The sequence below is a fragment of the Balaenoptera musculus genome, chromosome 8, assembly GCF_009873245.2.
Source record: "Balaenoptera musculus isolate JJ_BM4_2016_0621 chromosome 8, mBalMus1.pri.v3, whole genome shotgun sequence".
Classification (NCBI taxonomy): Eukaryota; Metazoa; Chordata; class Mammalia; order Artiodactyla; family Balaenopteridae; genus Balaenoptera; species Balaenoptera musculus.
The window spans coordinates 15,229,544-15,252,007 of NC_045792.1; the positions used below are offsets into that span (position 1 = coordinate 15,229,544).

At 51.8% G+C, this 22,464-nt stretch overlaps 2 protein-coding genes across 4 annotated transcripts in view; one reads left to right on the forward strand and one right to left on the reverse strand.

Annotated features, from left to right (window-relative positions):
• The first annotated feature begins 407 nt into the window (after window positions 1–407).
• Window positions 408–22,388, forward strand: BACE1 (beta-secretase 1). 3 transcript variants are annotated; one of them, XM_036859672.1, is made up of 9 exons: window positions 408–1,167; window positions 15,650–15,738; window positions 17,257–17,473; window positions 17,954–18,091; window positions 18,802–18,936; window positions 19,905–20,006; window positions 20,363–20,512; window positions 20,775–21,304; window positions 21,593–21,735. In XM_036859672.1, the coding sequence occupies exons 1-9, from the start codon at window positions 907–909 to the stop codon at window positions 21,600–21,602; spliced, it is 1,632 nt and encodes a 543-aa protein (XP_036715567.1). In that variant the 5' UTR covers window positions 408–906; the 3' UTR covers window positions 21,603–21,735. The 3 variants fall into 3 exon arrangements, with proteins under 3 accessions (XP_036715567.1, XP_036715568.1, XP_036715569.1); XM_036859674.1 differs by having other exon boundaries at window positions 414–1,167; window positions 20,775–20,946; window positions 21,593–22,388; XM_036859673.1 differs by having other exon boundaries at window positions 20,775–21,732.
• Window positions 18,995–22,464, reverse strand: part of RNF214 (ring finger protein 214) — a 56,600-nt gene continuing 53,130 nt past the window's right edge. Inside the window, exon 16 of the transcript XR_005020851.1 lies at window positions 18,995–19,343. The gene's annotated coding sequence lies outside the window, so the exon portion shown is untranslated. The remainder of the gene's footprint in view (window positions 19,344–22,464) is intronic.

Here is a 22,464-nt window from a genome sequence, read left to right on the forward strand (position 1 = left end):
CAAATCTCTGCTCGTAGAAATTCCACCCATTCTTTAAGGTTCAAATTTAAGGTTCAAATTAAATTCCACCTCCTCCCGCTGAGTCTTCCCAGACCCCCCAGATGTCCCCCAAATCCCTGCTCCTTAATTCCCCATCATTTTGTGCGGTGCATATGCATTTTATTTCTCTCTATAGCCCCAGGGCCTGGCAGAGTGCCTGGCATACAGTGGGTGCTCCAGAAATGCCCAATGAAAGGCTGACGGAACAAGAGAGGTCTGCCACCACTCCATCCCGACGGCCCTTCCCATCCTGCCAGGGTCCTGCAGGGTGGACTCCATCTCGGCAGAGGGCATCCCAGACCCCTCACCAACCCCGGAAGCCGGGCTGCCTGCCATGGGAAGACTACACTTCCCAGCGATCCCAGGGAAAAGCGAAAACCCTTTGGCTTTGACAGCCGCTGCCACAAGTCTTTCCGTCTCCCCAGGCTGCCTGGGAGCTGGGAGCGGGATTATGGTGGCCTGAGCAGCAAACGCAGCCGTAGGAGCCCGGAGCCCCTGACCCTTCCCCTGCTGCCGCCCCGCCGGGAGGACCAGGAAAGCAGCCTCCGACCTGCCATGCCCGCCCCGCCCAGCCCCCCGGGGGGCCCGAGCCGGCCTCTCCCGGACCTCCGTTGAGGTTGGACCGCTGGCCAGATGTAGCCAGGCTCCGGACCCGTCTCCTCCCCTCCTGTCTCTCTGTGGATCTCTCCTGCCCGCTCCCCACAGCCTGGACCCAGGGCTGGCCGAGGGGCCTGCAGGCGCTGGAGCCCTGATGCCTCACCGCTCACTCTCCTGAGAAGCCACCTCCAGCACCCAGAGTTGGGGTCAGGCCACAGGGACGGTCGCGGGCTGGAGTGAGCCCAGAGCGCCCCAAGGCCAGGGCCCACCATGGCCCAAGCGCTGCCCTGGCTCCTGCTGTGGATGAGCTCCGGGGTGCTGCCTGCCCACGGCTCCCAGCCTGGCATCCGGCTGCCCCTGCGAAGCGGGCTGGGGGGCGCCCCCCTGGGGCTGCGGCTGCCCCGGGAGACCGACGAGGAGCCCGAGGAGCCCAGCCGGAGGGGCAGCTTTGTGGAGATGGTGGACAACCTGAGGGGCAAGTCCGGTCAGGGCTACTACGTGGAGATGACCGTGGGCAGCCCCCCACAGACGGTAAGGTTGCCGGGCCAGCCCTACCCTCCCTCCTGCACGAGACGAGGGGAGACAGGCTGGGGGTGCAGCATGCCGGCTCCTGCTAAAATGGGCTGCACGGTGCGGGCTGGAGGGACCCTCTCCCAAACCTGTCCTCTGGGATCATACTGGCAGCAGTCAGCCCCAAAGCCCCCATTCCCACTTCCCTTGCCCTCACAGGCTTCTGTCTGCCCTCACCTCTCTCTCAGTCTTACACACACACATGGCTCAGGAAGGATTTGGGGCAAGAGAAACTTGTTAGTCGGGGGAGCCTGACCTGGGGAAGAGTCCAAACAACAGGGGTGCTGTGAACAGGTGTCAGCCCAGACCAAGCTTGAGTCTCCCAACCCCACTGCTCTGGATCTTGGTCACCCAATCTTGGCATCTGGGGTTCTGACCATTGGTTCCCAGCATCTTCAGGACCAAGGAATCCTGGCATGAGTTGGACCGGCCCTTTTCTCCCCGTGTCCGAGCTGCCACAGGACAGCGAAGCAAGGTTTCCGAGTTCCTTGTGACCTCCACTCTAATCCAGAAGCCCCGGGCTGACTCTTGCCTTCCCCTGCCCCTACTTCCTCCCCAGCTTTGCATCCTGCACTCCAGCCCCTCCCCCACCTGATGCCTCCCAAGTACTGGCCAGAGGGAACTGAACTGAGCCTGGGGAAAGGACAGATCATAAACTGCATAGAGCAAAGGAGCCAGAGCCCCCTTCTAAGCATGAGACTCCCTCCATGAGCTGATAGGTGCTCAGGGGTGGGGGATGGCAGCGATAGAGAAAACACTGCCTGCCAGCTCCACCCCCCCATCCTTCCTGACAATCCTCCAAGGTACACTCAAGGTGGCTGGTTGGAGTTTTCACCCTCTGTACCTCTGGCCGGGTAGGAGTGTGCCGTGAGCAGCCCTCCGCGGGGTGCTGTGGCTGCCCTCTGTGAGAATTTGCCACTTCTGTGGGTGAGCCGGGGCACGGGTGGCAGGATGGCTCTGTGTGTGCTGGTGAGTGTCACCTTGAATCTGAGCCTGCACATCTCTGAGCCACCCCCCTCCCCCTGATCTGTGTCTGGGAGGCTTGTCCTTGGGAGGGTCTGTGAAGGTGGGAGTGTGTCTATGGGCAGAGGGAACCACCACACTTCCTGGACTTCTAAACAGCTCTCACACCGGATCTAGGGGAAAAACAAGCCTCCGCTTCCCAATTACCTGATGGAAGCGAGCCTTCCGAGGTCCATGCCACCCAGGCCTACCTCCCACCTCCCAGCTGAACCAAGGCTCTGGTCTTCCCCACTTACCCCTCCTCTTGCCTATGTACTATAAACAGTCTTGAATCAGTGTAAGGACAGAGCCTGAATCCAGGCCTCTAGCAGCCTGAGCCAACAGGATGCCAGCTGTTGTCAGGGAGAAGGAGGCTGTGTGGACCTGGTTCCTAGTCCCGTTTCTGCTACCGATGCACCATGAAAATTGTGCATAGACCCTGTGACATGGACACAGGACGGGGCTATGGGACCAACAAGGGCTTTGGGGTCAGAGAGACCAGGAATTCCAGCTCCACAACCCACAGCTTTCCCTTTTCCCAGCTGTGTGGCCTTGGGAAAATTATATAACCTCTCTGAGGCTGCTGCCGTGTCTTTAAAAATGGGTGAAATGAGATCTCCTTTGGAAGGTGATTGTGAGGATTAACGGAGACTAGGTAGGTGAAAGCACCTAGAACAATGCACCTGGACACACACTTGACCTCCAGTAAATGTGAAATCACTTTCTCCTAACTTGTCTGGCCACTCCTGCCTCTGCTCTGCAAGGAAGCATAAAAACTTGGGTGTTCTGAGCCTCCATGTTTTACACATAAAACATGTAAATGGGGGATCCCATTACTGTACTTCCCCGGACCCCTGAGATAATATGTACATCCCCCAGCCCAGAAACTGGCAGAGAGTAATTGCCCAATAAATGTCAGTTCCTTCCCGCTCCTTCCTAGGAGAAGGGAAAAGTGGGCTTCAAGTTGAGCACCAGTCCAAGGAGCCAGTGGCAGGGAGACCACAGTTAGAGCAACGCTATGAGTTGGCTTACGGCTCCATACTCGAGCCAACGCCAGGCAGTCTGTGCTCTATGGTGACTTGATTCTGCCTTCCGCAGTCTGCGAGAAGGATGCCCTTTCTCCCGACCCAGTGGGGTTGTTATAAGCACCAAATGAGAACGTGAAAGGCAGAGTACTGTAAACGAGCAACAGTGAAACTTGGGGAGCACTTTCTACATGCCAGGCAATTCATTGCTGGTTTTGGGGGACTGATCCACAAAGAGGCAGAAAATATATTTTCTACCTCAAGAGCTTAGTGTGGAAGTGAAAGTATAAGTGCTTGTACAAAGTAATCTGCAGCAGTTGTACTCAAAGTGAGGACCCCAGACCCTTGTCATCAGAGCCAGTTAGAAATGTAAATTCTCTGGCCCCTCCCCACACCTACTAGGTCAGAACCTCGGGGGCTGTGTCTCAAGTTTGGCAAGCATTGATTTATAGCAGTACCGTGAGTGAGTGCTACAGGTGTTCTTTTTTTTTTTTTTTTTCTATCTATATTCTTTTGAGGGAGGGGTTCTTTTCTTCAATTTATTTTAATTTATTTATTTTTTTGGCTGCACGGCATGCAGCATCTTAGTTCCCCAAACAGGCATCGAACTGGAGCCCCCTGCAGCAGAAGTGCGGAGTCCTAACCACTGGACCACCAGGGAAGTCCCTATAGGTGTTCTGGAGGAGGTAAAATCAGGCAAGGCCTCGTGAAGATGTGCTGTGAGCATGGTCTTGAAGGATAGATAGGAGGGTCGAGACCATTCCCAGTGCAGAAAGGTCCTCCCGAACTGTGATTGCACTTCATTTGTGTGTCACTCCTTCCCACCCTATCCCCTGAGACCAAGCGAGGACACAGTGAATGAGAGAATGAGTTATGTGTGTTTGGGCTTATGCATGTTCGTTCAGGAGACAGTGAGAAACCCAGGCCAGCTAATGTTACAGGTTTGGGTAAATAAGATAGAACCACGTGGCCAAAAGCCTTAAATGTCAAGCCACAAGGTTTGGACTTTGGTCTGCAGAAATAAGGGGGAAATTGAATTTATTTGTTCAGGGGAATGACAAAGAAAGCAATCTTTTAGGAAGAGGCTTCTGAATTTTAGAAAGAATGGAACTGAGAGATGCAGGCAGCAGGAGGGTCTGTCACAAAGGTCCAAGTGTGGAGCGCTATGACGAGGACAGAGTGAGGCTGTGATCAGGTGGAAAAAGGAGGGAAGACCGGGATGCAAGGTTCGGTGACATTGGTGCGAAGGGTGAGGAGGAAGGTGTCAAAGATGATTTCAAGATTCCGATCTGGGATGAATTAGAACATGACAAGACCATTTGTGAGAAAGTTGGCAGGAGGGGATGGTTTAGGACTATGGGTGTACAAATATATCCTTGTATTTATGGTTACAGTTTATAAAAGTTTTTTTTTTAATTTATTTATTTTTGGCTGAGTTGGGTCTTTGCTGCTGCACGCGGGCTTTTCTCTAGTTGCGGCGAGCGGGGGCTACTCTTCGTTGTGGTGCGCGGGCTTCTCATTGCGGTGGCTTCTCTTGTTGCAGAGCACGGGCTCTAGGCGCGTGGGCTTCAGTAGTTGTGGCACGCGGGCTCAGTAGTTGTGGCTCGCGGGCTCTAGAGCGCAGGCTCAGTAGGTGTGGCGCATGGGCTTAGTTGCTCCACGGCATGTGGGATCTTCCCAGACCAGGGCTTGAACCCGTGTCCCCTACATGGGCAGATGGATTTGTAACCACTGTGCCACCAGGTAAGTCCTATAAAAGTTTAAAATATATTCTACATAGACTATTTTGTTCTTTACAGTAATTCCTGCAGTATATAAAAAGGTCTTACCATTTGCAGCTTCTAGCAGAAGAAATGGGGACTGAAAAATTAAATAATTGGCAGGTCAGTAAGCTGAGACCGTGTCTCACCCTTGACCTCCCTACTCTTCCATACCACCTATTTGAGAAGAAGAGAGAGTTTATCAGAGATCCCGCTTCCATTCTCCTGACACCTACTCACGTCTTCCTTACTACACTTATCAGCACGTGTCACTGTTTTTGTGTTTGTTTCCCTCATAAAACACCAAGCTCTTGAAGACAATGTCTTTTTTAATTAATGAATTTTTGCAGTGTTTTATTTCTCTTTGGCTAATATCTCTGACAGCGCCAGGCTCAGAACAGGCACCTAAAAAGTGTTGAGCAAATGAATAAATAAAGTGTAAGACCTTTAAATAGAACTGTTGATGGGCCACTGTAAGTACAGAACTGGAGATCTTGGAGAAAGCATTTTCATTCTCTTTGCTTAAATGAAAGGATGTCATCTCATTATAACGGTATGAGCATCACCATCCAAACACAGGACAATAATTTAATTGTTAGGATTGAAATCTGGTGATGGTCAATTTTCAGTTTAACAAATATTTGTTGAGCACCTACTTACAAAAGAGAAGAATACGTCATAGTCTCAGCCCTTGGAGCGCTCACGATTTGGTGTGAGACACAGACATGTAAATGCCTAAATACCACACAAGACCAAGTGCATTTGGTACAAATAGAAGAACAGTGAGTCTTGGAAGTATAAAGAAAGAAGCAGGGCTTCCCTGGTGGCGCAGTGGTTGAGAATCCGCCTGCCAATGCAGGAGACACGGGTTCGAGCCCTGGTCTGGGAAGATCCCACATGCCGCGGAGCAACTAGGCCCGTGAGCCACAACTACTGAGCCTGCGCGTCTGGAGCCTGTGCTCCGCAACAAGAGAGGCCGCGATAGTGAGAGGCCCGCGCACCACGATGAAGAGTGGCCCCCGCTTGCCGCAACTAGAGAAAGCCCTCGCACAGAAACGAAGACCCAACACAGCCATAAATAAATAAATAAACAAATTTAAAAAAAAAGAAAAAAGAAAGAAGCAGCTACTTCTGACAGAGTGTTAGGAAAGGCTTGCTAGAAAAAGTAGCATTTGAATATGGCCTAGAAAGATGAGAAAGCTTTGCTATTTGGAGAGTGGGGAGAAAAAACTTCGTAAAGAGAGACGTGAGCTATGCTAAGAGGCTGGAAGCTGTGACAGGGATGCTGTGAGCCTGAGTGGGTGCTGGGTTTCATTCTGGGGGCAGCAGAGAAATGGTCTAGTGAATTTTGGTCCTAGGAAAACTAAGCCAGGGTGCAGGATAACTTGGATGTTCTAGAGTCCGAGACAAGGATTTCAATTAGGACATGTGGGCCTGAAAGAAGATATAAAAGAGAAGAAGTCTTCAGAGAGCCAGCATTCACCTGTCAGGTCAACCAGGTGTTCCCTGTCCCTGGTGGGTGAGAGGGAAGAGAAGAAGTCTCCCTCCTTTGAACTTCTCTGACTGTGTTTGCATCAGGATACAAGGCAAAAGGAGCAAGCTTTTAAAGCACAATATAGTTTACCAAAATTCCATGTTTATTACTCTGCTTTAATTAAAAAGGGCAAGGTATTAGCCTGTCTGTTTTGGGGAGGAGGAAGCTGAGGCTCAGGGGGATTAAGTGGTTTGCCCAAAGTTACACAGCTAGGGAAGAACAGAGCTAGGGTTCAAATCCTGGTCTTTGGATTCCAAGTCCAAATACTTGGTTCTTTCCAGCGTTCCAAAGTCTGGGACATGTTGGTTGACTTTGAGGTGCCAGTGGACAATTCTTGTGGATGTATCCAGCAACCAGCTGAGAATGGGGATCTGGAAGCCAAGAGACAAGTTGGGACTGGACAGGTAGACTCGGGGGTCACCTGTAGAGAGGTGCTTGTGGAAGCCAAGTTAGCAAATGAACTTGTTTGAGAGAATGGAGAGAGAAGAGGAAAACGATTAGGGAAAGAATATTGGATGTAGACTAGGGATCAAGGGAGCAAAAGAAAATGATCAGAGAAGTAGAAAACTGTGAGGATTCAGGATCTCAAAACCCATGAAGATGCCAAGTGGTTTTCCTGACCCCCTCCCTAGAATGGTTTTCAAACTGAGATCTGTGGGGTTCTGTAAAGGGACCTCAAGGGTGAGGGAGAGGTTAGGGGAAAGGTAAGAGGCATGACTGTACCTTCCACCTTTCCCCTCACCAAGCCCTCCCCTGTCCCACCTGCCCCCAAATCTCCCGGCCCTCCCAGAATAGGTCAGCTTTTGTTGTTTTTGTACAGTGGAATTCCAGGTTTGTTTGATTGATTGATTGATTGAGTTCTGGTACTTAAAAGGTCAAAAACCTTTGAACTCAAAGACTCACCCTCCAAGTTAGATGACCCTGAAGCCCAGCCCCAGTCAAGACAGTTTTGGCCTCAGGCACTGGGAGGCAACCTATAGACTGGGGTTGGGCTTGGGTTGCACGTAGGCCTCTGCTGGGACTCTTAGGCTGTCCTTTCACACCTATCTCCTGCTCTTCCTCCCCAGGTCTGGAAAGAAAGAGTTCAGCTGGGAGTGGGAGAGACATTGAGAAAGACCGTGCCCCCTCACTAAGGTAGATGGTCAGGAGCCCTTCTTGGGTATCTCCAGTAAAGAGCTAAGCAGAAAATTTTAGTTGAAAATCCAGGAAGAGAAACATCTCTCAGGGAAGCCCTCCTACCTGCCAACTAACTTCTCTGTCTGCTGGGAGCCATCTCGCTTGGGAGGCCTGGGCAGTGGGGAGTTCTGGAAAGGAAACACCATTTTCCTGGTCCTAGAGCTGCCCTGAGCTTCCCCTGGCAGGATGGGCCCAGTGGCTACCCTGTCTGCTGGCCACTGTAACCCCACTATGTACAGGCTGGATGTCTCCTTGGTTGGCCTCTCAGGTTTGGTGAACCCCACCAATTGTTCGACTCCAGCGCCTGTGGAGTTTTCACCAAATAGCACAAGGCATGAACCCTGGCATCTCCCAATGGCTCAAGCAAACAGACCTATGTGCAGAGCACAACCAGGCACCATGGAGGAAAGTGGGCTTATGCCAGAGATCAGCTTCGTTCTCCTGTCCTGAGGACAGACTCAGAGACTATTACAGCCCCTGTAACCTGTGGATGGGACAAGGTCAGACAGCAGGAAGGACTTACTGTCTGACAATGAAAAGCAAGTAGCAGTGGCTGTGATACCCTCCAAGCAGGATTTCCCAGATGGGTTCCGTGGAGGCTGAAGGTGCTAAAGAGACGCCTCGAGAGCCACCACAGGGAGGGGATGGAGACAAAGAAATAAAACCCCTCCCTAAAGCAGAGCATCTCTGCTTTTTCCCCTTTGGTACACTGGGATCCTGCATGAGATTGGAAAAGGGTTCTACTGCTTAAAAAAAAAGTTTGAACACCATTGTCTTAGATCTTTCCTTTAAGAACATATAAGTTTCTTGACCATTCACATCATCATCTCATTTGAATAGGAAGCACTGATAGATATTAGTTGAGCTGGGTTTGAGCCTGGGGGAAATGGAGCATCCTGTCTAAAGGGGGAAGGGTGCCCTAGATAAGGTTTGGGATGACCCAGCCACCTTGGGATTCCTTTAAAAAAACAGCCCGAGATGGGGTAAATGGCACCAGGGAGCCTACGTGCTCCCAGGTATTGATTGCCAGCTTCAGCCTGGAGAGCGAAGTGGAAGCAGAAGATATGTCTGAGAAAGGAGTCCATTTCCATTGGGTCAGCTGATTTGGTCAAGGTGGGAGGAGCCTGGATGGGATGCAGTTGCCGGACTCAGTTCGAGGCAGGAGCTGTGTGCTGTGCTGGCTCTCAGCCATGACCAGCTGCTGACTTGAGCTTCCTCATGTCCTTCCTTGCCCCCATCTCTCAGCCTTGGGCAAGCTCAGGTCTGGGAATGTCCACTTAGGGAAGCAGATGAAGCTAACTCAGAGGACTCCGGGACCAGCGAGTCCTGAAATCACTCCAACTGCTCTAAGAACATGGGCGGCTACTCAATTTCGTGGGTACAGTGGGTATCCATTGCCATCGTCACCATACACAGTACCCGATTGAAAATCACCCCTGCAAGGACCCTGGGGCTGAGAACTAATAGCAAGACTATGTAGAGTCACAGAGACCTGCAGCAAATGAGGCAATTACAGTTAAAAAATATTGTTACGGAGCACCTACTGAGGGCTAGGTAAGAATTAGATAATAAGCACAGAAATGTGCTCCCTACGCTTGTGGAGCTCATAGTGTGTAGGACAGACAGACATTGGATAAATGATTTCAAGTTGGATGAAAGGGTAGGCAAAGAAGCACAGGTGTTCTTGAGGACCTACGAGAGGAGGAACCTAATCTGGGCTGGGGCATCAGGGCAAGACCTTTGGGAGAAAGGATGTTTAAACCACAACTTGAAAATTGAACAGAAGTTAGATGAAACAGGGAGAGAACGTTTCAAGTAAAGGAAACAGCATATGCAGAGGTGACAGATCATTGTGCTACTGAGAAACTTGATGGTGAGAGAGGGGAAAAGTGATAAGAGATGGTATTTGGAGTTGACCGATGGGTGGGTAGGTGCCCCAAAGTCAAGGATCTCAGGATTTAATTCAGGTAGTTTTGTAGCAGTTATCTGATGCAGTGTAACAAACTAAAACGAGAGCCATTGTCCCTCAGGATTCTGTGGGCTGGCTGTGATTCTACAGATCTTACCTGGGCTCCTTGTGTGGCTGCATTCAGTGGGTGGGTCAGCTGGGGGCCGGACTAAGCTGGGCCTGCTGGACCTCTTTCTCCATGAAGTCTTTCATCCTCAAGGAGGCAAGACTGAGCCTCCTCACATACAAGCTCAGGGCCACATTCCAAGAGGCCAGTCTCCCCAGTGCACAAGCACTTAACAAGCCTCTGCTTTCCTCCTTTGCTGATGTCCCATTGGTCAAAGCAAGTCACATGGCCAAGCCCAGCATCAATGTCAGAGGGGATCACACCAGGGCATGGATACAGGGCGTATGATTCATTAGTGCAACAATCTACCATGTATTTCCTTTCCAAATGAGAGAGAATGAGAGAGACAGGAAGGTCAAGGAGATGAAAGAGCAGACTTGGGGCTTGGCCAGAGCCAAGGGGCTCTTGTCCTAGCTTTGTGGCTTATGTGTAAGAGGGGTCAAGTTTTTATTTACCCTTGGTCTCAGTTTCCTCCTCTGTGAAATGGAAGAAAGGCTCCTACATCTCAGCTTCAGCAGAAAGGCTTATACCACAGGAATATAAGGGCTCTTCCTCCGTAAACTCTGAGGCCCACACAGAAGAAAACAGACTTTCCTTTAGCAGGAAAAATTAGAGTTAAAGCCCCCTCCCAGGGACTTCCCAGCGGTCCAGTGGTTAAGTCTCCGAGCTTCCAATGTAGGGGCACAGGTTCAATCCCTGGTGGGGGAACTAAGATCCCACATGCTGCACGGCGACGCACAGCAAGAAAAAAAAAAAAAAGCCCTTTCCCAGAGGTGTGCGATAGTGGTAAGACCCTAGCATAGGCTGCCAAGAAAGGTTGTGGATCTTAACAACTAGAGATCTTTCGGAACTGGAACAAGCTCCCATATCTCCAGGCCAATGGACAGATGACTCCTGAAGGCTGTTTTCATCCAGAAGAATCTAAGCAACTCCCATCTGCTAGTGAGAGCTGGGGCCAAGACAGGTGGGATTTGGGAACAAAGAGCTTACCCTGAACTCAGCAGCTCCACATCTGTCTCATCGGCCACGATCTATTGCTGCAGACTCCTCCAGGGGAGCCTCGCCTGCAGGATGGAATGGGCAAGTGTGCCTTTCCCTGTGGGGCTTGTTAGCACTTCCCGTGAAGCTGCCATCCCTCAGAGGCCCCCAGGGGCATATTTGTTTGTTAAGTGATTGGCACTGACCTAGCCCTGACCCCATGCTGCGGCCCTCTGGGCATCTAAAGGCAAACTCTACAGGGACTTCTGAGTTGGCCTGGCCCCAAGGGATGGGGAAGAAGTAAGATGGTTCCAGGACTCTGGGCTGCCTGTATCAAACCAGGGGGCCTGGTGAGAGGAAGGCAGGTCTGAGCTAGAGCCACACCTATAACCTAAAAACACCCATAGTTTGGGGGCCACTGAGAGATCCCTCCCTCACCCCGAAAACAGGGTAAATTAGCTCTTTCCCCTTTTTCCTTTAAGCATTCATTAATTCAAGAAATACTTATTGCCAGCCACTGTGATACCCAGTAGGGACACAATGGGGATTTTTTTAAAAATTAGATACAAGGGGAGGTGAGATTCAGTATGACATTATAGTGGCAAGTCCTACGGAAGCATTTTAATCAGAGAATATGACCTGGTCTTTCTCCCTTAGGAAGTCCCCCCCTTTTTTTTTTTGGCTGCGTTGGGTCTTCATTGCTGCACGCAGCTTTCTCGTGCTGCGCACGGGCTTTCTCTAGTTGCAGCGAGCGGGGGCTACTCTTCGTTGCGGTGCGCGGGCTTCTCATTGCGGTGGCTTCTCTTGCTGCGGAGCATGGGCTCTAGGTGTGCAGGATTCAGTAGTGTGGCACGCGGGCTCAGTAGCTGTGGCTCGCAGGCTCTAGAGCACAGGTTCAGTAGTTGTAGTGCACAGGCTTAGTTGCTCCACGTCATGTGGGGTCTTCCTGGACCAGGGGTCGAACCCGTGTCCCCTGCATTGCCAGGTGGATTCTTAACCACTGCGCCACCAGGGAGGTCCCTAGGAAGTCCCTTTTGAGCTCAGACTGAAGGATGATTGGAGATGAGTAGACAAAACTGCAAGTGGAAAGGAGGATAGTCCAGGCAGAGTGAATGACCAACAGCCTTTGCAGGAGGGACCATGGCTGATTGGAGGACCTGAAATGAGGCCAGTGCGGCTGGTGGGCAGAGGGCTTGGGGAAGTATGGGACAAGCTAGGCTGGCTATGTAGGCAGGGCTGGACCATGAAGGGCCCTATAGGAAATGTTAAGGCTTTAAGTCTTTATTATAATAGCAAAGGAAAGCCATTGACACGGGAGGGTAACATGGTGACATCTGCACTTTGAAAAGATCATTCTAGCCACAGTGCAGAAACAGGTTGGAGAGGTCAACGGTGGATGTACCCAGATCAGTTGAAAAGCTATTGTCATATTCCAGGATGAGATGATGATAGCTTGGCCAGGAGTGGCAAAGGAGGTGGCAAGAAATGAATACATTCAGAGACTTTTAAGAAGGTTAACTGGGCAGGACTCGTTGATGCCTTGGATGGAGATGTGAAGAAGACGAAGGTGTTTGGATGTCTCTGAAGTTGCTGACTTATGGAACAGATGGATGGTGACTAATGTGGGAAACTGTGAAGAAAAAACAGATGGGCAGGACCAGGTAAGGTCAGCCATGGACATCCTGAATTCGAGGTGTCTTTGAGGCAGTTCAAAGGGGAGGAAGCGGCTAGAGCTGAAAGCTCAGGAGGCATAAGGACATAGGTGGTAATTGTAGCTGCTGCCATGGATGAGATGGCCTAAGGACAAAGTAGAGCAGGAGGGGAAGAGGACCAATGCCCAGGCCTTGAGAAGTGAGGCTGCAAAGTAGACAGAAGATCCTATCAGAGAGGTAGGAGGAAAGCACGGGATAGGGTGACAGGGAAGAGTGTTTCAAGGAGGGAGGGGTCGGCAGCGTTGAATGCTCCAGAGAAGTCAAGCAAGATGAGGATTGATTTGAAAACTGTCTTTTGTATTTGGTGACACGAAATCATTGGTAACTGTAGTAAGGGCTGTTTTATAGTGGAGGGAGGGATAGAGGTGAAACTCAGTTTGAGAATGGGTTGAGGAATGAGTAGGAGGTGAAGAAATGAAGACAGCTTGGCTGAGAACTTTGGTTGTGAAGGGAGAGGAGAGAGAGGGTAGCTGGAGGCGGATGTGAGATTAAAGATTTTTTTTTTTTTTTAATGAAGAGACTAGCATTTGTAAATGCCAAAAGAAAGAATCCAGATTTGGGGGTGGGGGGGCGTGGCATGAAGGGTGGATCCTCCTTAGGCAGGAGGAGGGATTGTGGAAAGGCAGGATGGACGGGGCATGTGGGAATGATCTTGTGGGAGATGGGGGGGAGGGGGTCATCTGACGGCCCCCCGCTGGGTGAAATTAGAGGGGAGGGCATCTGCTAAGGTTGGGCGCACGCAAACCCTCCTCCTTCAGGCTGCCCGGGGGCTCACGATAGAAATGCTGGAAGGACAGGACCAAAATCACTTCTCTCGGAAGCAGGATCACAGTGCAAAGGGCAAATAGACAGAAGGACATTTGCTCATGAGGAAGTGGCAACTGTTTATTTTGGTTTCCCTTTTTTGTGTGGGTGGAGGGTGGAGAGGGGGCAGCAGAGAGAGCAGTGGTGGCCTGAATTCCTGGTATTGGGGCTGGGGGTTTAAAGAGAGGGCAATGGGAGGGGAGGGGTCATTCCTCCCTGGGCCTGACCCCCTTGGGGGCGGAGTGGGGAGAACTTCCTCAGTTGAGGAGAAAGGCTGGAACTGGAAGGGCACCAGGAATGATGGGCCCCTGGGCTGGGGAGGGAGTGGCCTGCAGAGAGGGGTCCTCCCGAACAGGACAGAGAGGAGTGGGGAGGAGGGGGCCTGGACCAGCCCAGCCGAGCCCCCAGATAAAGCTCCATTCCAGTGTCAAAGGTGGTTGGATTCTCCTAGAGCCGGCCAGGTACACACACTCCAGGCATCCCCCCTATGGCCACCGGCGCCAGCGCTGGGGAGGAGACCCTCTTTCTTTGGGGTCCAGTGATAGCAGGGGCGCCTGTAAGCCTGAGGCCAGCCGTGGCGCAGAGACCAGAGTCCTGGCTGGTGGGAGAGCGGCTTCTGGGGAGTGGGTGGGTGAAGAAGTCTTTGTAATCATTAACCTGGCTGATTGAAATCTGAACTGCTGTGCCTCTAGCTCTATTGATTCTCTGAAAGCACAGCATCTGGGGCCGGTGGCTGCTTAGAGACCGGGGAGAGGGACACTGGGGACAAGTAGGGGCAGAGGGGTGGGGAGGGAAATGGGAGCCAGGCCAGGAGTGGGGGCTGGGAAGGAGGGAGGAGGCAGGGTCAGAGAGCTTGGGGACAGTGGCCATGGGGAGGCCAGGAAGCCTGAGCGGGCGCCGGGGGAGGTGCGGTCAGCAGACCTGCCAAGGACCACTGAGAGCAGGAAGGAGCCGGAGGAGCCGGCAGAGGGGACGAAACACAGTGACCTGCCCTATGTGACAAGGTCAGAGCCTGCAGCAAGGCCGAGGTCAGCTGACTTCACTGCACTGAGGAGAGGTGATGCAGAAATGGAGGGCCCTGAGGTTAGGGGAGAAGCTGAGGTGAAGGACACACAAGTGGGCAAGAGAGGATTCACTTGGGCTTCCCTGGTGGCGCAGTGGTTAAGAATCCGCCTGCCAATGCAGGGGACACGGGTTCAAGCCCTGGTCCACATGCCGCCGAGCAACTAAGCCCGTGCACCACAACTGCTGAGGCTGCACTCTTAAGAGCCCGTGAGCCACAGCTACTGAAGCCCCTGCACCTAGAGCCTGTGCTCAGCAATAAAAAAAGCCACCGCAGTGAGAAGCCTGCACACCGCAATGAAGAGTAGCCCCCGCTCGCCGCAACTAGAGAAAGCCTACACACAGCAACGAAGACCCAACATAGCCAAAAATAAATAAATAAAAATAAATAAATTTATTTTTAAAAAAAAAAAGAGAAAGAGGATTCACTTTACAGATTACTGTGTTTTTGAGGACAGGGGCCTTTCCTTTTTGCCTGTGAGGATATAGGAGGCATCAAAAAAATGGCTGACTGGCTGAGGAGGGGTCAGGCCATCTCAGGAGGAAGGAGGACAAAGTAGAAGAGACGTAGGAGCTGCACAGAAGGAACAGCAAGACAACACCTGTCCATCTTCAATGAGCCAAAACCAGGGCCCCGAGGAGATGGCTTTTCACCAGGACCTCATACGGGGCTCCTGGCTATAGTCCCACTATTTCTGACAGTGGGACTCGTAGGTCTGTGTCACCTCTGAGACAGAAGGGGGGCCCTTCATGGGGAGCCACATTCTGGCAGCCAGGGTCAGAAAACACGTGGGCCTCAACATGCCATTGTGGTCCCCACAGCGCCCCTGGCCAGTGCCAGCTCCTAGAATAGCTCGTCTCTGAGCTGGAGGGGATGAGCCAGGCTGCCTGCCGGTGATGTGCTTCCCAGGAGAACCAGAGAGGAGGGGAAGGGGCAAGCTCTGCAGACAGACTGGGCCGGTACAGAGTGAGGAAGGGCATCTGCAGGTAGAGAGAAAGAGGAATGGAAACACACACACACACACACACACACACACCATGGCTCTGATGACATAGAAAATGTTCCAATTCTGCAGACAAGACAAAAGCAGACACAAGGTTCCTGAGGCCATGCTGAGGGCGTCACAGGACCCCATGTTCTGTCTGTGGTCGTGGTACTAGGAGGGCCAGCCTGTCCAGTCCTGCATCTGGAAGCTTCACCCTGGACACTCCAAAGGAAGACCACGTAGCTGGGGGTTGGGGAGGGGACAGGACAATGAAGGGAGTGAGTCCAGGCCTCCTGTCCTAACATCTTTCTCTCCCTTTTCTCTGACAGCTCAACATCCTGGTGGACACAGGCAGCAGTAACTTCGCAGTGGGGGCCGCCCCCCACCCTTTCCTGCACCGCTACTACCAGAGGCAGCTGTGAGTGCAGGGAGAGCAAGGGGGAAGGCTCTTCCCAAGGATCCAGGGCCAAGGAGGGTCGGGGGAGGGCTGCAGGGAGAAGGACCAGCTCCACAGAGCCTTTCTTTCTGCTGGGGAGGAGGGAGGGAAAAGAAGGCAACAGTGACCAGAAGAGAAGAGTGGAGGGGCTGGAGGGTTGAGGAGGAAAACTATGGGAAGGGTAAGTTGAGGGGCAGCCAGGAAGTGCTTCAGTTCCGAGATAGGGCAGCTTCCTGGGGGAGGGAAAGCAGGAAGGAGAGCAGCCCCAAAGCTCCCAGTGCAAGCTCGAGGTCTCCTTCTCTCTGCCTGAATTGGGAGGCCCGGGGACTCCAACCCACACCCCTCAGTGGCTCTGGTTTTCTGACACCACCACCTAAGTCTAGGCTGAGCAGGCTGCAGTGCCAGCTCCCTTCGCCGTGTCCTCGCCTGGGGGCTACTCTCGGTGGCTTTGCACTGTTCAAGGAAGGGAAGGAAGAGCCTTCCACGGCCCCACTGCCTGGCCTGATATCAGGGACTGAAAGCTAAATGCTCCCCTGCCTCCTGGGAGTTCCAGCAGCTGGACTTAGCTAACAGGTGGGAGGGAGGGTGGAAGTGGGTTTTTAAGGTAACAGAGGCAGTGAGGGATGATCTGGGAGCCCCTTTAACAGAAAAGCAGGAAGTGGCGAGAGGACATCTCATGTCTGAGGCGTATCTGTGTGTGAAAACATGTGAGTCGAGACTGACACCCTATTCTTGGACTTCTAGGCAAATGCCAAGCCGCCTTCTTAGGCCCCTTGCCCTTTAACTTCCCTATCTGAAGAAAGCAGTCAGGGAAGGGGGCGTGGCCAGGGTCCAAGAAAGGGAATTCATTCTAGCTCCTTGTCTGTGTCCCGTCACTGCCCCCATCACACACACCAGCCCTGGTCAGAGGCGTGATTCCACACAGATGGGGGTGACACATGGTGTTGAACGTGTTTCATCCGAGTGGTGTGTCCTGCCCGCTCGCCCCGCTGAGGTGCTCGTGCAAACTCCTTCCTTGGAAGAATCTGCTGAAGAGGTTCCACACTCACCCACTTGGTACTTTCTCAGAGTGGTACTTTCTCACTCAGATGGTACCACTGGGTCCCAAGGCAGCAAAAGAGTCAATGGCTCCTTTTCTTTAAGAGCGTGATAAGGTCGGGGGGCGGGGGGTGGGAGATGCCCGCTAGCTGTCCCTTCGGCAGCAGCAGTCACAATACACAAAGCCTAGACTTGTTCTTCCAGGGCCTGAGCTCCAGATCTAGGAATACGAGCTACGGACACAGGAGAGCGAGCCCCAGAGACGGCTCCCCATGTCTGTCTGCAAGGTCACTTATTCTGTTCCCGGTGAAGGATCTACGGATGTTCTGTTGAGCAGCCTGACAGCATCTTGTCTTATGTAGATGACCGAGATGAGATTAGGCATCTGGGAGTAGGTTAGATGCTGGCTCCCTGTACCAGCCGTGGTTACGCACCCAACAGATCTCTGCCTGCTTTGCACAGGTCCAGTACATACCGGGACCTCCGGAAGGGCGTGTATGTGCCCTACACCCAGGGCAAGTGGGAGGGGGAGCTGGGCACCGACCTGGTGAGCATCCCCCACGGCCCCAACGTCACTGTGCGTGCCAACATCGCTGCCATCACTGAATCAGACAAGTTCTTCATCAATGGCTCCAACTGGGAGGGCATCCTGGGGCTGGCCTACGCTGAGATCGCCAGGGTGAGAGGAACAAGGCCTAGCCCTAGACACTCTGCCTGCACGTTGCACACTGCATGCTACACGGGGACGGCGTTGCGGGAGAGAAGGGGAGGGAACTGAATAAGGGAGGGAAACAAATCAGTTTAAAGAATTACTTTACAGGGGGATAGGGTGGCAGTCTGAATTTCATCCCTACAGAGGGCAGGACTATGGTGACAGGTAGAGGAACAGGCTATCTTTTCTATTGACGCTAAGATCTTTAAGAATAAGAGAGGCCCCCGTAACTCTGAAACAGGTTAAGCAGATGGGGATCAACGATCCTACAGATCTTTCCTGTTTGCATTGCCAGTGTGTCTTGCTGTCCCTCTCTCCACCAAATCTCAGTCCCTCAGGATGGTCTTTCCCAAGGAACATGCCCCAAGATTTGCTTTTGCCCTCCCATTCCTCTTTCCATTAGGGCCCTCTGTGCGAGGATTCACTCCTTGTCTCTCTCTGTCACAGCCTGACGACTCCCTGGAGCCATTCTTTGACTCGTTGGTAAAGCAGACCCACGTGCCCAATCTCTTCTCCCTGCAGCTCTGTGGTGCTGGCTTCCCCCTCAACCAGTCGGAAGTGCTGGCCTCAGTTGGAGGGAGCATGGTGAGTAGGCCCTGGGAGAGGGGAGGTCCTGGCACTGGGCAGAGACATGAGTACCTGCTGCCTCCCTACCCTCTGAGGCTACACCACAGCCTTGGGCTCCACTACTGAGAATCAAGAGGAACCTCTTTATGTTCCCCACCTCCATTTTTCTTTTTCTACCCTTTTCTTCCTTGCATTATTCCAGAAAGGACTTGAGGCTCCTATTGTAAACTTGGAAAGGATGACAGATGATTAGGAAAATTTCAAAGGAAATGAAAATAAGCCCTCTCAAATCAAGACTATTCAGTCTGATGATCAGAAGGCAGAGATGTAAGGAGTTTCAAAGTCTATTTATTAATTCATTTAGGACAACTGGTGAATGGTTCTCTATCTCCAACAAGCAGAGAAAATAAAACTTAACAATAGAAGCAAATTATCATTCACTCAACATTTATTATGCCAGTTTAGGTTTAAATAACTTTATATCAAGGGCTGTGTGATTCTGAAACAATTAAAAATCCTGGAAAGCCTTTTCCCCTGAACACATCCTTAACACATTTAAGAAAGTATCAATCGCTTTAGGGCGTGGTTTGATTAGAAGCAGGCAGATGAGAAAGGCGATGTGTAGAGTGCCTTGCCACCCCAGAGATGACTGATCCCATTGCTTGCCCTCTGGGTGACTTGTTGTCCTTCTGTGTTGGCACACGGGTACTGGCTCTTTTTCTCCCTAGATCATCGGGGGTATCGACCACTCGCTGTACATGGGCAGCCTCTGGTACACACCCATCCGGCGGGAATGGTATTATGAGGTGATCATTGTGCGGGTGGAGATCAATGGACAGGATCTGAAAATGGACTGCAAGGAGGTAATAAAACCTGGGGGAAGCAGGGAGAGGCAACATCGTGTGAGGCCAGACCCCGAGTTATGAGGCTGGGAGGATGAGGTTGAGGTGCAGGACCTGCAGGAGGGCTGGGGGCTGAGCATGGAACAGCAAGGAGCTTAATAGTCACATAGCGGGACCTGAGGTTTGCGGCTAGGGACTGGCTTAGCACTTTCCCAGAGGCTGCGTCACATATGGTCTGGTTCGGAAAAGAGCACATCTGGACTCCAGTCACTGCCTTGCTTTATGACCTTGGGCAAGTCGTCCACGAGGCAGTGTGACATGACGTAGTAGAAGAGTCTGGCTTCGGAGTAAGAAAGATCTGGGTTTCTAGCTCTGCTCTAGCTATGTGTCCTCAGGCAAGTTACTATTTTGTGTTTCAGTTTCCTCACCTGCAAAACAGAAGTAAAAACAGCTTTTCCAAAGACTGTGGTGAAAACAGAGAAAGTGAATGAAGTGTTTATCCCAGTGCTTGACACACAGCAAGACCCAATAAATGGCAGTTAAACTATTTGGGTGTTCCTTACCTAGATTCTTCATGTATGTTAAATTAGAACAGATACAAACGTATTATGAAAAGTTAAAAGCATTATACAAGGTATTTTTATTTTCAAGATTTAGAGAATGTCTACCCACCCAAGATAATAAGAGTTAACATTTATTGAATGCTTCCTATGTGCAGGGCACAATTCTAAGCACTTCAAATATATTAATTCATTTAATGCTTATAATAACTCTTTGAGGTAGGTACTATTATTATCCTCATTTTACAGATGAGGAAACTGAGGCACAGATGTTAAGTAACTTGCCCAAGGAGATCCACCTAAGAAGTGGCAAAGCCAGGATGCCAACCCAGGAAGGACCCCAAGCAGTCAGCCTCACCCCTCCAATTCTGGCCAAAGCCTGGCCTCAAAAAGGCTTTTGATGTTCTAACCCTCTCTTCTCCCTCTTAGTACAACTATGACAAGAGCATCGTTGACAGCGGCACCACCAACCTTCGTTTGCCCAAGAAAGTGTTTGAAGCTGCTGTCAAATCCATCAAGGCAGCCTCCTCGGTCAGTGGGACTAAGGACAGGGGTACAAGAGATGACAGAGTGTCACAGGAAGTCTGTGAGAGGCACGTTCCTCCACAAGAGCCAAGATGTCTACCCTTAGATCCCTCTCCTTAGATCTCTTAAAAAACGGTTCTCTGCTATGGGCCTCAGCTTGCTCAGCACACAATCCCCCAGCCCAAAGTTTTGCCCTTACTCTCTTGCTCTCTTCCTCTAATCCTTGGGTTTCAGCTGACCTTTCCCCAGTTTGGGTATTTCATGGAAAAGCAAGTAAAGGGCCCAGTGTTATCTGAAAATGGGAGAGGCGAGATGGTGAAAGAGGCCGTTTCCTCATTTTTATCCTTTTCTCATCAACACAGACGGAGAAGTTTCCAGACGGTTTCTGGCTCGGGGAGCAGCTGGTGTGCTGGCAAGCAGGCACCACCCCGTGGAACATTTTCCCGGTCATCTCACTCTACCTAATGGGTGAGGTCACCAATCAGTCCTTCCGAATCACCATCCTTCCACAGGTATGTCCCTGGCCAGAATCGGTGGGATCCCAGGACGAGAACAAAGGATATATTGAGAAAGAGTGAGCAGGCATGGCTTCCTAGTACTTGGAAGACAAAATAGATGAGGATCCAGCGGTAAAGGGCTCTGGGAAAAACCAGCCTCTCGGAGCTCAGGGCTGGCAAAGGGAAGAACAGCCTAAGGGCATCGATACCAAGAAGGCAGGGATGGGGTGAAGGATGGAGGAAGACATACTCTCACTCTTCGGTTGCTTATCCTCAGCAATACCTGCGGCCAGTGGAAGATGTGGCCACGTCCCAAGACGACTGTTACAAGTTCGCCATCTCACAGTCATCCACGGGCACTGTCATGGGAGCTGTTATCATGGAGGGCTTCTACGTTGTCTTTGATCGGGCCCGGAAACGAATTGGCTTTGCTGTCAGCGCTTGCCACGGTGAGAGCGCCAGGGACGAGGGTGTGGGGTCAGTCTATCCACGTTCTCCCTGTCCAGTGGTGAGGGTACCCGGCCCTGTCAGTCTGGGAGGCAGTAACAGTTGCCTCAAGCCAGAGTCCACGTATTGTGTAAAAGCTAGCGTTGGTGCTTGTGCTTTTTTTGTATCGCCTGGCATGCTGACCCCTGCCTGGACTGGCAACCTCTGTTGGAGACCCAGAACAGCAAGAGCTGCCTCGGCACCTTGGGAAGCTCTAGATCCAAGGGTGGCGGGCTGGGCCTATAGCGACCCTGTCAGCTGCCGTATGCCAAGGGTGAATGCTACTGGCAGGGTCTTGCACCTGAAATTCAGCAGGAGCAGGTGAGTTTACTAGGTATATGTAGGGCTGGCTCTTTGGTCAGCTTAGAATGACTGACTTTTAGGTATCATTCCTATTGCACAGGTAGACAGGAAAGGGTTGTTGTCCCCAGTGACCTGGGAGGAGAGCCATGCCCCCACCTGGCAACGGCTTTCTGTCCTGCTCCTAAATATCTCCCAGGAGGGAGATTCTACGGCCTCCTCAAGGGCTGGTTTCAAGGCCTGTCCCGGGAAGTTCTTTTGGGTGTGTAATCCAAACTGCTCTGAGACTCACATCTGCCCTCTCTCCAGTGCACGATGAGTTCAGGACAGCAGCGGTAGAAGGTCCTTTTGTCACCCTGGACATGGAAGACTGTGGCTACAACATCCCACAGACAGATGAATCGACCCTCATGACCATAGCCTATGTCATGGCTGCCATCTGCGCCCTCTTCATGCTGCCCCTCTGCCTCATGGTGTGTCAGTGGCGCTGCCTCCGCTGCCTGCGCCATCAGCATGATGACTTTGCTGATGACATCTCCCTGCTGAAGTGAGGAGGCCCACGGGCAGAAGAGAGAGATCCCCCTGGACCACATCTGGTGGTTCGCTCTGGTCACAAGGAGGAGACACAGACGGCACCTGTGGCCAGAGCACCTCAAGACCCTCACCCACCCACAAATGCCTCTGCCTTGACAGAAAAGGAAAAGCTGGCAAGGTGGGTTGCAGGGACTGCACCTGTAGGAACCAGGAGAGGGAAGAAAGAAATGCTCTGATGGCGGGAATACTCTTGGTCACCTCAAACTTGAGTTGGGAAATTCTGCTGCTTGAAACTTCAGCCCTGAACCTTTGTCCACCATCCCTTTAGATTCTCCAACCCAAAGTATTCTTCTCTTCTTAGTTCCAGAAGTAAGGTGACCGCAGTGTGTGTCTCTGCAGTACCCTAGCAGAGAAAAGGGCCAATCTTGTTTCCCTGCTGGCCACAGTCAGCGGGAACGGACGCACCGTTTGCTGTTTGCTTTAGAGATAGGGACTGTACAGACAAGCCTATAACATTGGTGCAAAGACTGCCTCTTGAATTAAAAAATAATTTAAAAATAATTTGTACAAATAATTTGTACAAATGGGGGTGGCTGGACGAGGAGAAGGAGAGGGAGTGCAAAGACAGGGAAGCTGGGATCAAAGCG

What these genes read in the sequence shown, in the direction of transcription:
- BACE1 (XM_036859672.1), top strand. Translation starts at nt 907, where the DNA reads ATGGCCCAAGCGCTGCCCTGGCTCCTGCTGTGGATGAGCTCCGGGGTG. An exon ending in CCTACGCTGAGATCGCCAGG is followed by an intron (nt 17,474 to 17,953) that starts GTGAGAGGAACA and finishes TCTCTGTCACAG; the next exon opens with CCTGACGACTCCCTGGAGCC. An exon ending in GAATCACCATCCTTCCACAG is followed by an intron (nt 20,513 to 20,774) that starts GTATGTCCCTGG and finishes GCTTATCCTCAG; the next exon opens with CAATACCTGCGGCCAGTGGA.